We start from the raw sequence: 11,633 nt of genomic DNA on the forward strand, positions 1-11,633 counted from the left end.
AGTGCTGAGTAGAGGGACACTACTTCACGTCACTTACCTCACATGTCTTACATACAACACTCCAGATTAGCAGCCTTTTTTCACAGCTGCATCACATTGTTGACTCATTCAATTTGTGATCCACTGTAACCTCAGATCCTTTTCAGCAGTACTACCGCTTGGCCAGTTATTCCTCATTTTGTAGTTGTGCATTTGATTTCTCCTTCCTAAGTTAAGTATTTTGCACTTGTCTTTATTAAATTTCACTTTGGTAAATTCAGACCAATTCTCCAGTTTGTCAAGGTTGTTTTGAATTCTAATTCTGGCCTCCAAAGTGCCTACAATCTCTCCCAGCTTGGTGTCATTTTTAGATTTTATAAGTGTATTTTCCACTCCATTGTCCAAGTCATTAATGAAAATACTCGATAGTATTGGACCCAAAACTGACCCGTGTGGGACCCCACTAGATTCACCCTCCTAGTTTGACAGCAAACCATTGATAACTACTCTTAGAGTATGGTGTTTAACTAGTAGTTCACCTACCTTATGCTAATTTCATTTAGACCACATTTCCCTAGTTTGCTTATGAGAATGTCATGTGGGACTATCAAAAACCTTACTAAAATCAAGATATACCACATCTATTGTTCTACCCTATCCACTAGGCCATTAACCCTGTCAAAGAAGGAAATTAGGTTAGTTTGGCATGATTTGTTCTTGACAAATCCTTGCTGGCTATTCCTTGTAACCCTCCAGGTGCTTACAAATTGATTGTTTCATAATTTGTTCCAGTATCTTTCCAGGTATTGAAGTTACACTGATTGGGCTTTAATTTCCTGGGTCCTCTTTTGTTCCCCTTTTTAAAGACAGCTGCTATGTTTGCCTGCTCTAGTCTTCTGGGACCTCAACAGTCCTACAGGAGTTTTCAAAGATAATTGCTAATGGTTCTGAGATTATTTCAATTAGTTTCTTAAGTATCCTAGGGTGAATTTCATTAGGCCCTGTCAATTTAAAGAATATTTATATAAGTTAGATATATTCAACCTGTTCTTTCCCTATTTTGGCTTCCATTCCTTCCCCCTTGTTGTTAATATTGTGTTGAGTCTCTGATTGCCATTAACTTTTTTTTTCTGAAAACTGAAGCAAAATAGGCATTAAACGTCAGCCTTCTTGATGTCATCAGTTTTTAGCTCTCCTTCCCCTCTAAGGGAAGGAGCTACATTTTCATCATTCAATTGCTCCTAATTTATTTAAAGAACCTCCTCTTATTGTCTTTCGTGTCTCTAGCTAGGTGTAACTCATTTTGTAACTTAGTCTTTCTGATTGTGTAGTTACATGCTTGTGCTATTCTTTGTATTCCTCCTTAGCAATTTATCCATATTTTTACTTATTGTAGGATTTTTTATTTTCAGGTCTCTTAAAAGCTCCTGTTGGAGCCCTATTGGTGTCCCACTAGTCTTCCTATCTTTTCTTTGTATCGGGATAGTTTGCAATTGTGTCTTTAATATTATTCTCTTGAGAAACTGTCAGCTCTCCTGAACTCCTTTTTCCCTCAGATTTTCTTCACATTGGACCTTACCTACCAGTTCTCTAAGTTTGTTAAAGTCTGCTTTTTTTAAGTCCATTGTCCTTATTCTGCTGCTCTCACTCCGTTATGCTTTTTGATAACTCATCACTAATTAATATAACTGGAATTGTGTTATTCATAAAGCATGGCCATAGCTTAATCACACTGTAATTGCAATGTAATTGCAGTGTAATTAATCATTATTGGAAAGTGTAACAGTTTTTCAAGACCATCTTTTTAAAAACAATTATTTCCCGTTCCCAATTTTATTACTAGAAATATGTTCAAATAAGATCTCAGCTTCCTCCCATTCCCTGGAAGTTGTAGGGCTCTGCACTCATTGTGTTCCATAATCTTGTTTCTGACAACTAAATCTCTGCAACAACTAATCATGACATCACAAACACAGGATTTGGACTTCAGATGATGAATAAGCCTCAGGAACAGATTTGATGTTCTATGTCCAATACTTGCTAGCTCAGATTCTCCTGTGCATTATGGCTGCTCTTTGCCATTCTGGTAGTGCAGCCTGGATCTAAAGCTGACATAGCCAGCTACAGGAGGATCACCTCAGGGGAGGGAGAGCCTCTAATGGAGAAGAGCTTCTAAACTTCACCGTATGGCTGGTGTAAAGTTATGGCCAGGGATTCTCTGTACCTCAGGAATGCCTAGCTACTATAAAGGTACTATAGGACCATAGCAGCTAGTGCATCTTACACTGAGGGATAGGCTCTGTGCCCAATGATGGAAACACAAAGGTAGTTCAAAGCCACCTTTGCCCTTCCCAGATCCTGGGCCACCTGTGCATTCTTCACCCACCACTTGCATGGGCTAAGCTGAGAACTGAGGCCCCCTATATTAAGATTTGAATCTAAGGTAAAATAGCACTACTAGCTTGAGTGAGTGATAAGGGTAGGTCTGGCCTATTTTAAGAGCCAATATTTTTGACCTGCTAGGGTAAAAATAATTTTTTCATATTATTTGAAATCCCAGATGGCATACAGCACTAATCTCTAACTGTAGTGGTTCTTAAATGGGAAAGACTATTACAAAGGTAATTAGCTTGGTGAACTGATGGAAATATTTTTAGGGCCAGTAATCTTTTCCAAGCACTAGTCCTGGATTAGTGATCAAAAAAGAAGAAAAATCAATTCATGAAAATATTCCTAGTAATTTTTTTTGTTTGTTTTAAAGAGTGAGAACAAAGAGAGATTTGGAAACCAAAATGAGCAAAACTCTCTACAAAGATTTCCGGATACATCAGCAGATCTTTAAATAGACAAATGAATCCAAGAACACATTGTACTGCAGTTATTGTTCAGACATATTATGTACTCAAATGCAATATTACTAGCAGAAATAGCTTTTAAAATTAATTTCTACAAATACATTAAAACAAAGTTTCAAAACTGTGAAAGAATATAGAATTTTGAATGAGTTTTGACAAACATGATAGTAACAAATGTTTTCATGATTTATATTCAAATTTTCTTTTCATTTCCCTGTACTGTGTTTTATCAGTGAAAACAATCAAAACAAAACCAGATTCTATTTGTTATTTGAACTACTTGGATATTGCCAAAACTAATAGTGGGCTTCCAGTATGTTGTCTAATTGATTGGGTTACTTTCTTTTCCAGCAAAATCATCAGGACAACCCATGCAAGTAGTATATGTACCATCCCATCTCTATCACATGGTTTTTGAACTTTTCAAGGTTTGTACAGTCGGATTACACAATCTGCATGGCATGTTTGTGTTCTGAGATGTGTATTTATTTGACATGTTGAACCAATTTTTAAACAACTTGCAAATTTGTATCTGCAATTGCACGATTCAGACATCAAAGTTCCTGACTGCACCCACAGATCAGATAGGTAGACGTCTAAATCTCATCATTTGTACACAGATGACTGTGTGTAAAATCAGAGGCTTTGAAAATGTGTCCTTTATCTTAATCATTCATGAAGGAATACTAAGGGCTTGGCTACACTTACAAATTTGCAGCGCTGCAGCAGGGTGTGAAAACACACCCTCTGCAGCGCTGCAAATTGCAGCGCTACAAAGCGCCAGTGTAGTCAAAGCCCCAGCGCTGGGAGCCGCGCTCCCAGCGCTGTCCGTTATTCCCCACAGGGAAGTGGAGTACGGACAGCGCTGGGAGAGTTTTCTCCCAGCGCTGGCGCTTTGATTACACTTAGCGCTTCAAAGCGCTGCCGCAGCAGCGCTGCCGCGGCAGCGCTTTGAAATGCAAGTGTAGCCAAAGCCTAAGACTTCCATATCAAGCCACATCTCTTCAGATACTTTTCTAACATACAGAACCTATGCATGCTGTAATTTAATCACCCTAGTGAAGCAATTCAGAACTAAAGCTATGCTTTTTCATATGCCTGTAGACTACTAATTTTTTTTTCAAATTCACTCTGGTTGAGAACCAGTGAATTTATATCACATCACACAACACTGATAGGTGATAATTGAGAGAGAGTCTGTGTAAAACTTTTTTTTATTATCAGTTGCTGGTATTTAACTCCAGGCTTAATTAATCCTTGGAGAGAGGATGTTTCTGTAAGAATTCAGCTCCTCTTCCAATAAAATAAGGCTAGCTCATGATATACATCTCTAAGTCTCCCCCAGTAAGACAGTAGCAAAGCCAGGGAAGACCAGACTTGATATTCCTGATACTTCTGTGGTAAAAAGCAAGCAGGAAATGTTTAAGAAATATGTTTTTATTATATCTTTATACAAGTACAAAGTAAAAGTGGAAATACAATCTATAAATGGGCACACATAAAACTGTTTTCCTAAATTGACATGTTAACAGCACAAAAGTTACAATCAGATCTATGATTTCATTAAAACTACTTATTTTACTTTAATTTTAAATATTTCTCAGAATGCAATGAGAGCCACAATGGAACACTATACTGATGGAAGCGTTTACCCTCCAATTCAAGTACATGCCACATTAGGCAATGAGGATTTAACTGTGAAGGTAACTGCTTTGTTTGATGCTTAATTACTTTAATGGAAAATAGTTCGGAACCTGGGGGAATATTTTATAATGAATGGGTGATGTGACACTGGAAGTTTGTACCAATGCTGATGATGTATTGTGTAAGGAATAAGACCTTTGTGGGATTTCAGGTCTTTCAGCATATTTATTTTTATGTAGCTATAATGTAAATAAACCATGTTTCTGTTCAAGGGTAAAGTGCCAATTTAGAAATGGAAGATAGCCAGCTTTGTAATTTGTCCAGAGCAGGTGTCCTATAAGTAGAAGTAACTACTTGAGTGAGGTGCAGAACAGGTGTGGAATAAAGTAAGTCCAGCACAGGTGAAGCCTGCCTATGTTAGGCCTTGCCTTGCAGATATTTCTTTTAAGGGCAGCATCTCTTATATGGTTAGTGTTGGACTTTCAAGGTTGGTTGCAGTATATAGGTTTTCCTTAGAATTTAACTTCACCTATGTAGAAATAAATCTTCAGATTTGCTCTAGTAGTAAATGAGTACTAATAATTGTGCTGCTATGTAGCATCTTTGTTCCTAGAGTGCTGGCTAAAGCACTGAGAACTTTGTACCCATAGGATTCAGTTGATATGACCATTGCTGACTTTTACTGAATCTAACTTCCTCCACATGAAGATTAGAAATTGGAAGGAGGGTGAGGAAGAAAAAAAGCAGTGCACAACATGTAAGTGGGGTGTATGGCTTCTAAGAGTATATCTACGCAGTCCGCAGCAGTGAGCCTCCCAACCCATGTCAAAATTCGGGCTTGTGCCGCTGCGCTAAAATTATCAGCGTAGACAGTTCATACTCTGAAGCCTAGGGAGAAGAGTGGGCTTCAGAGCCTGAGCGCCTGTCTAAGCTGTAACTTCAAATCACCACCTACACCACTATTTATAGTGCAGTAGCATGAGCCTGAGTCTGTCAGCCTGGGTTGAGAGGTCCATTGCTGCAGGCTGTGTAGACATAGTCTAAGTAATTCTGTGTAATTGTGGACATTTTTGGTGACAGCATTTTGGGAACATCATTAACCTCAGCTGGGGTTTTGTGTGTATATATTGCTGTGGTTTATCAGATGATGAGTTTCTGTATTACCGTATATACTCAATCATAAGCCAGTTTGTTTATAAGCTGACACTCCCCCCCCCCCCCCCAATATGGAGAAGTAAATATGGAAAATTTTGATGACCCGTTCATAAGCTGACCCTATAATTCAGGAGTCAGCAAACTTTGGTTCCTGGGCCATGAGGATAAGCTGCTGGCGGGCCAAGAGGTTTGTTTACCTCGAGCGTCCACAGGCAGAGGTAAACCTAAGTAAACAAAGTATCCCGGCGCGCCAGCTGCTTACCCTGATGGGCCGGGACAGCAACTGATGGGGAAATTTTTTTGGGGGGAGAAACGAGGGGTCGGGGAAGTAACCCCTGTGACCATCCCCCACATGACCCCACCCCTAGCCCGGGACCCCCACGCTCTCCCTATCCTATCCCTTCCCACTTTATCTGGGGAGGATGTCTGTGGCCTGGCTGGAGCTGCTCCGGCGTGCCGGGCCAGACCAGGCAGCGCGGCCACAGCATGTTCCAGCGGGCTGGGCTGGGCGGCACAGCCACAGCCTGCTCAGGGGGGTGGGCCCAAGCGGCACAGCCACAGTCTACCAGCCCTGGAGCTGCAGAGCAGCGTGGCCAGAAGAGGAGACAGTCTGGTGCCACCTCTTCCCTTCTGCCGGTGCTGCCTCTCCTTGCTCCCCACCTCTCCCTCTCTATACCCGTTCATAAGCCGACCCGCTTTTCTGGTGCTTCCCTTTTTTACTAAAAAAATTCAGCTTATGAATGAGTATATATGGTAAATCTGATCCGATGATTTAATAAGGACAACTTGAGACTGTATAGTCTTCAGACTTCCATTGTACTTTATTCTTTATGAAAATCAGCTTATGTTTCTGTTCTCTTTTATATACAAGAACCTAAAGTTGTTAATGTGTTCATTCAATTTGTAGATAAGCGATCGTGGTGGCGGTGTTCCGATGAGGAAAATTGATGGACTGTTTAACTATATGTATTCAACTGCACCACGTCCCCACATTGAGACATCACGAGCAACACCTCTGGTCTGTAAGCCTTTTTTACTTTGTCCTCTGATAGTTGGGAAGCAGAAATTACCTGTATCTTTGTACTACTACGTGTTTTGCAGATAAGTGAATAGTCTAGCAATTCTGGTGTAAAAAGTTAAAGTGCCTTTCTGAAAGAAAAAAAATTTGTAGACTCTTACAGCATTAAACAGAATTTGTAGCCTTAATGGTAAATAAGAAGAACACTATTTACCAAAATTTGAGTTTGAAATTCTGTTTCTTCAAGCTCTGAAGGAGAGAACAAGGAGCGACATTCCTTGAACTGTTGTAGGAGTTTCTGTAATCTGTTTCTGGGCAAGTACAGGACTTTGGTTCTGGAAGTAGAGAAGGAAAGGAAATTAATTTAGGGCTAGAAATTAATTTAGGATTTTAGGAACTTCTGTTTTTAAAATTGCCCCTTCTTTTGGATCAAGTCCATACTTGTCGTTTTGAGTGAAATAGCTGTTCAGTTGTATAATCTTGACAAAAACAAAAGTATATAGCATGTGGTCGTACAGATAAAGAGCTTACTCTCATGGTCCTTGCAAACTCCTAGTGGCTTCAGTAGATGTTTTAAGATATGTAAGAAATGTGGCATTGGACCCACTGTCAATAACTTCCAATTGATGTTACCATCACATTACTCTGCCTCGGACTCCTTTTTTACCCCTATGTCATTCAAAATATTGGCCTATTTTATTAACAATTTTCTATATCCAGTGATTGGATAATTCCCACCAGTCTAAACCCATCAAAATAAACAGTGAAAGTACCTTTAATTCAAATTATTTGGTTCCAGAGATATTGCACAAATTAAACTAGTGATTAAGTGAAAGGTATAATATTTCTAACTTTTGCTCAGTGTTTAATTGCTAATGATTTAGGACAGGTTGTCAGACTTTCATAGTGTAGGTCACAAGCAAATTTAAGGAGGTTGCCTCTTAGGATTGCAAATGAGAAGACAGATGTTGGGCCACCTGCCCTAAGTCTCTGCCGTCTCAAGATCAGCAACAGCCAGACTAGTGGCTCCATGGGGATAGAGATAGTCATCCAATGTTCCACAGCAAGGCAGAGTACTTCCACTAGTGCTCTTGCCTCCGGATAGCTGCAAGTAATAGCACCAACTGTGTTGTATAGCAGCCCCCAGAGAGAGGGTTTACTCCTTGCAGTCCCGTCCCCTCCCCTCTCCACAAAGAGTTAAGAAGGTTTTTGGGTAAATGGGTAGGAAAGGAGGGAAACTTGGAAACATTGGGGTAGGGAGGAGTAATACTTAAGATTTGGAGTCCTCAGCGCCTCTCTGGTCCTATATAAGTGATTACTTTTCTCAAATGCTAACATGGATCCAGCAATATGCTGACCCTAGCTGGATTTCCTCTAAATTTAAGTGGTACAGATATTGGTCTGCTATGCTGACAAATCTTCTGCAGATGATGCAGTTAACTCAAGTGTGCTTTTATATCTCTTCCCTCCACCCTCTCCCCTTTTATCAGGCTGGATTTGGTTATGGTTTGCCTATATCACGTCTGTATGCACAGTACTTCCAAGGAGATCTGAAACTGTATTCCTTAGAGGGGTATGGTACAGATGCAGTTATCTACATAAAGGTATAGTTTACCATCTTTTGGTACCAGTCTTAATGTAACTTGTAGATTTAATAAAAAAGTTTAATAAATGCTCAGCAAAATAGACTCTACTCACTATAGCCTCTGCTCTCTTTACAGGCTTTATCAACAGAATCAATCGAAAGGCTCCCTGTGTATAACAAATCAGCTTGGAAACATTATGTGGAAAACCATGAAGCAGATGACTGGTGTGTGCCAAGCAGTGAGCCAAAGGACATGACCACATTCCGCAGTATATAATTAATTGTACAACAGTCCAGAAAAAGTAAACATGCTTTGGTTGTCTGTTTGCAAAGGGATTGTTTAGCAGGTTTATACCAAACATGATTCAAATACTTCATGTGGAAATGTTTTTAGTAGGGAATAATAGGAAGTTGAAGTCCATAACTGTTTTCCAGTACTACTTTAAGGAATTAACTGAATTAAAACCAAATACACCTCTACCTTGATAGAATGCTGTCCTCGGGAGCCAAAATATCTTACTGCATTATAAGTGAAACCGCTTTATATGGAACTTGCTTTGATCCCCCAGAGCACTGCTTTACCACGTTATATCGGGGTAGAGGTGTATGTAGTTTAAGAAATACACCTGTAATTTGTTCCACTTTGTATTTCCAATTTACTTCTGGAGCAGTAATTTTAGATTTTATACAGGGTCTAGGGTAACTTATTTCACAGCTGGCTTGAATAGCACAGTTCACACAACTTAAACTCTCCTAATGGAAGCATTATTGAAATAGCAGCTCGCCAGAACTGCTAATACCAATTCTTTGTATTAAGCATTGGATTAAGTTATCAAATGATCTAAACATTGATGTATAAAACATTAAAGTAGTTATTTAAACATTAATAGATTTATAAAACCCATTAGGCAACCTTTTGCATTTCTCCACCATCTTCTAGCCAAGGAGCTCAAAAGCACTTTACAAACCTGAATAAATTTAGCAAAATTAGAAACAAATATTTGAATTCAAGTACAGAAGCTCCAATAGGCAATCATGTGTTGTTTTACTTTGTTCTGAAATCAATGAATCAGTACATACTACTAGTAGTAGATTATTCAGAGGGGCAAGGTAACAGCTGTAAACTAAATGATTCTCAAGTTGTATTTGCCTATACAGTTTATCAGCTGTGGAAATCATTTTAAAAAAATGAAGCTTTCTTTTTGAAAATCCAATCTTAACTGCTGCCTCTGGTATAATGCATTGCAGGTATAAAAATACCAGTTATGGGTCTTCTGAGAACTGTATTGAAAATTCATGAGAAACAGAAGTTGGCATACTTACTGTGAAATAGCAGCTTCTGAGGGTTTACAGTAAAGATTTGCAGGTCTTCCTCTCTCTTTCTGCAGGTAATGTCCAAATACCATTTGTGGGTAGTCAGTGGCTTTGACATTCTGGTAAAGCCTCGAATTCTGGGATCATAGATTAGGTAACTACTGTTAATATGGAGAAACTCTATTGCAAAATCTGCATCTTTACTGGGCAGATCAGTGTAATAGTAGGACAACAGGACCTACCAGTTAACCAGGTGTATTTAAAGAGTACAATTAATGTTAAAAATCAACTTTATTTTGCTATGCTCTTTTTTCCTATAATATTTTAGGTATATCTGCTCTCTCTAGTGAGGGATGCAACAGTGTTGATAGCTTCAACTTTTCTGCTGACACCAGCTATTTAAGCCCATGTAATACCTCCAGGTCATGCGTGTACATCCCACTGAATTCTCTCATCCCCAAAAACTTAGAATGCTGCAGAGAAGCACTTGCAGTCCCAGCACTTAACTCAAATGACCGATCCTTAACTGCTGTATAGATGAGGGTGAGAGATATGCATGTGCCAGAAAGCGCACACAGTTTCAGCAGTCTATCAGGTCAAAATAGAGCAGAGGATGGCGAGACTTACACAGGTCTGCTTGATCACAACCCTGTGATTTCTTATTATTGAATAGATAAGGAAAGAAGCTGGAACGGTAAGTATGCTAGAGTCCTATTTTGTGAGGGATGACTTCAGGTGAATTCCTCATCTGTAAATGGAGGATAGATAGGGATGTTGTGAGGGTAAATTTTGTTTGTGTGGCATGTCACCATTGTATATAAGTGCCTAAAAGGCAATACAATGTAAGACTATTTCCTACTCAAATTAATGCCCCAATCTTGCAACTGAATCCAGGCAGGAAACGGTTGGTAGAATGGGGTCAACATTTATATAAAGGAGGGAAGTGTTTGCTAAACATTTGCAACTGTCACTCTTGACAGCCTAATGCTAAAAGTAATACCATGGATTTTTAAAATATGTTTTGAAACATATACTTGAACATGTTAAATATTTTCAAAACAATTTGTATAAAATTTTGAAATATCTAATCATATTTCCACTTAAAAATTCAATTGAACTGATTTTATAATGATTTTCCATTTTTGTTCTTAGACATTACTAACAGATCGGCTATAACAGATTGCCTGCAATGAAGATCTATCCAAAGAATACAAGAGAGTTTTCATGTGGAATTACTGAAGTAGAAACCTTTGCTTGTATCTTTGTTACCCACAGCTTAACATAATCAAAATGTATGAGAACAAAAGTTCTGGGCCCCTAGCAAAGTAATCCAATGTAGATATTTCAATAGTTTTCCTCCTCCACTGGCTGTGGTGGAAATTAACTGTTTAGGAGTAAATACTGCACACTCTGAAATTTACTAGTCATGAGAGTTGACTTGCTATATTTCATTTACTTCACTACAGTAGCTGGTTCAAAATATTGATTTTTATACACACACATCTTCATTACTGTACTGAAAAATAATCACTGCCACTTGGCTGTTAAGTATCAAAAGAAAATTAAGCAGTTGCAGATGTAGTGAAATGGATAGTTACTCTCTTGAAACACTGGGATTCAACCCTATATTTAGAATTTTTGGTTTGTGTGTGATAAAATTAAACTGCAATGTGATTTTTTTTATCATATTGAAGCAATGTGTCCATTAATGCAATTTAGAAAAATCAAACTTTCAGTTGACTTATTCTTTGGGTGACTGGAGACTGAAAAAGTTCTAAGGAGTCATCCAACCCTTTTGAGCCTCAAGTGCCAGGGAGGGAGGTTCTGCCCAGGAGGGAGGTTCTCTTTCAAAGAGTAACTCATGCAGCACAACCAGTCACCTTATCTGCACCTGTTCAACTGTCACAGCACTGCAGAGACAGGCTTGTGAAACTACGGGCTGGTCTACACTGAGGGGGGAAATCGATCTAAGATACGCAACTTCAGCTACGTGAATAGCGTAGCTGAAGTCGAAGTACCTTAGATCAAATTACCGTCCTCACAGCGCGGGATCGACGTCCGCGGCTCCCCATGTCGACTCCGC

At 39.1% G+C, this 11,633-nt stretch overlaps 1 protein-coding gene across 9 annotated transcripts in view; it reads left to right on the plus strand.

The window, feature by feature from the left end:
* The window catches only part of PDK1 (pyruvate dehydrogenase kinase 1), a 28,959-nt gene extending 17,721 nt beyond the window's left edge, over positions 1–11,238 (plus strand). The window contains exons 7-13 of one of the 9 annotated variants that reach the window (XR_006582707.1): positions 3,186–3,262; positions 4,439–4,537; positions 6,541–6,651; positions 8,142–8,255; positions 8,373–8,461; positions 9,625–9,704; positions 10,703–11,238. Coding sequence is in view for 5 of the 9 variants with exons in the window: in XM_045032751.1 (XP_044888686.1) it covers positions 3,186–3,262; positions 4,439–4,537; positions 6,541–6,651; positions 8,142–8,255; positions 8,373–8,513 (542 nt within the window). In the remaining 4 variants the exon portion in view is untranslated. Of the gene's footprint in view, positions 1–3,185; positions 3,263–4,438; positions 4,538–6,540; positions 6,652–8,141; positions 8,256–8,372; positions 8,539–9,484 lie in introns of all 9 variants that reach the window. The other 8 variants (XR_006582704.1, XR_006582706.1, XR_006582705.1 and 5 more) reach the window with 8 other exon arrangements.
* Positions 11,239–11,633: the final 395 nt, after the last annotated feature.

This window comes from Mauremys mutica, chromosome 10 (assembly GCF_020497125.1).
Source record: "Mauremys mutica isolate MM-2020 ecotype Southern chromosome 10, ASM2049712v1, whole genome shotgun sequence".
Taxonomy (NCBI): Eukaryota; Metazoa; Chordata; order Testudines; family Geoemydidae; genus Mauremys; species Mauremys mutica.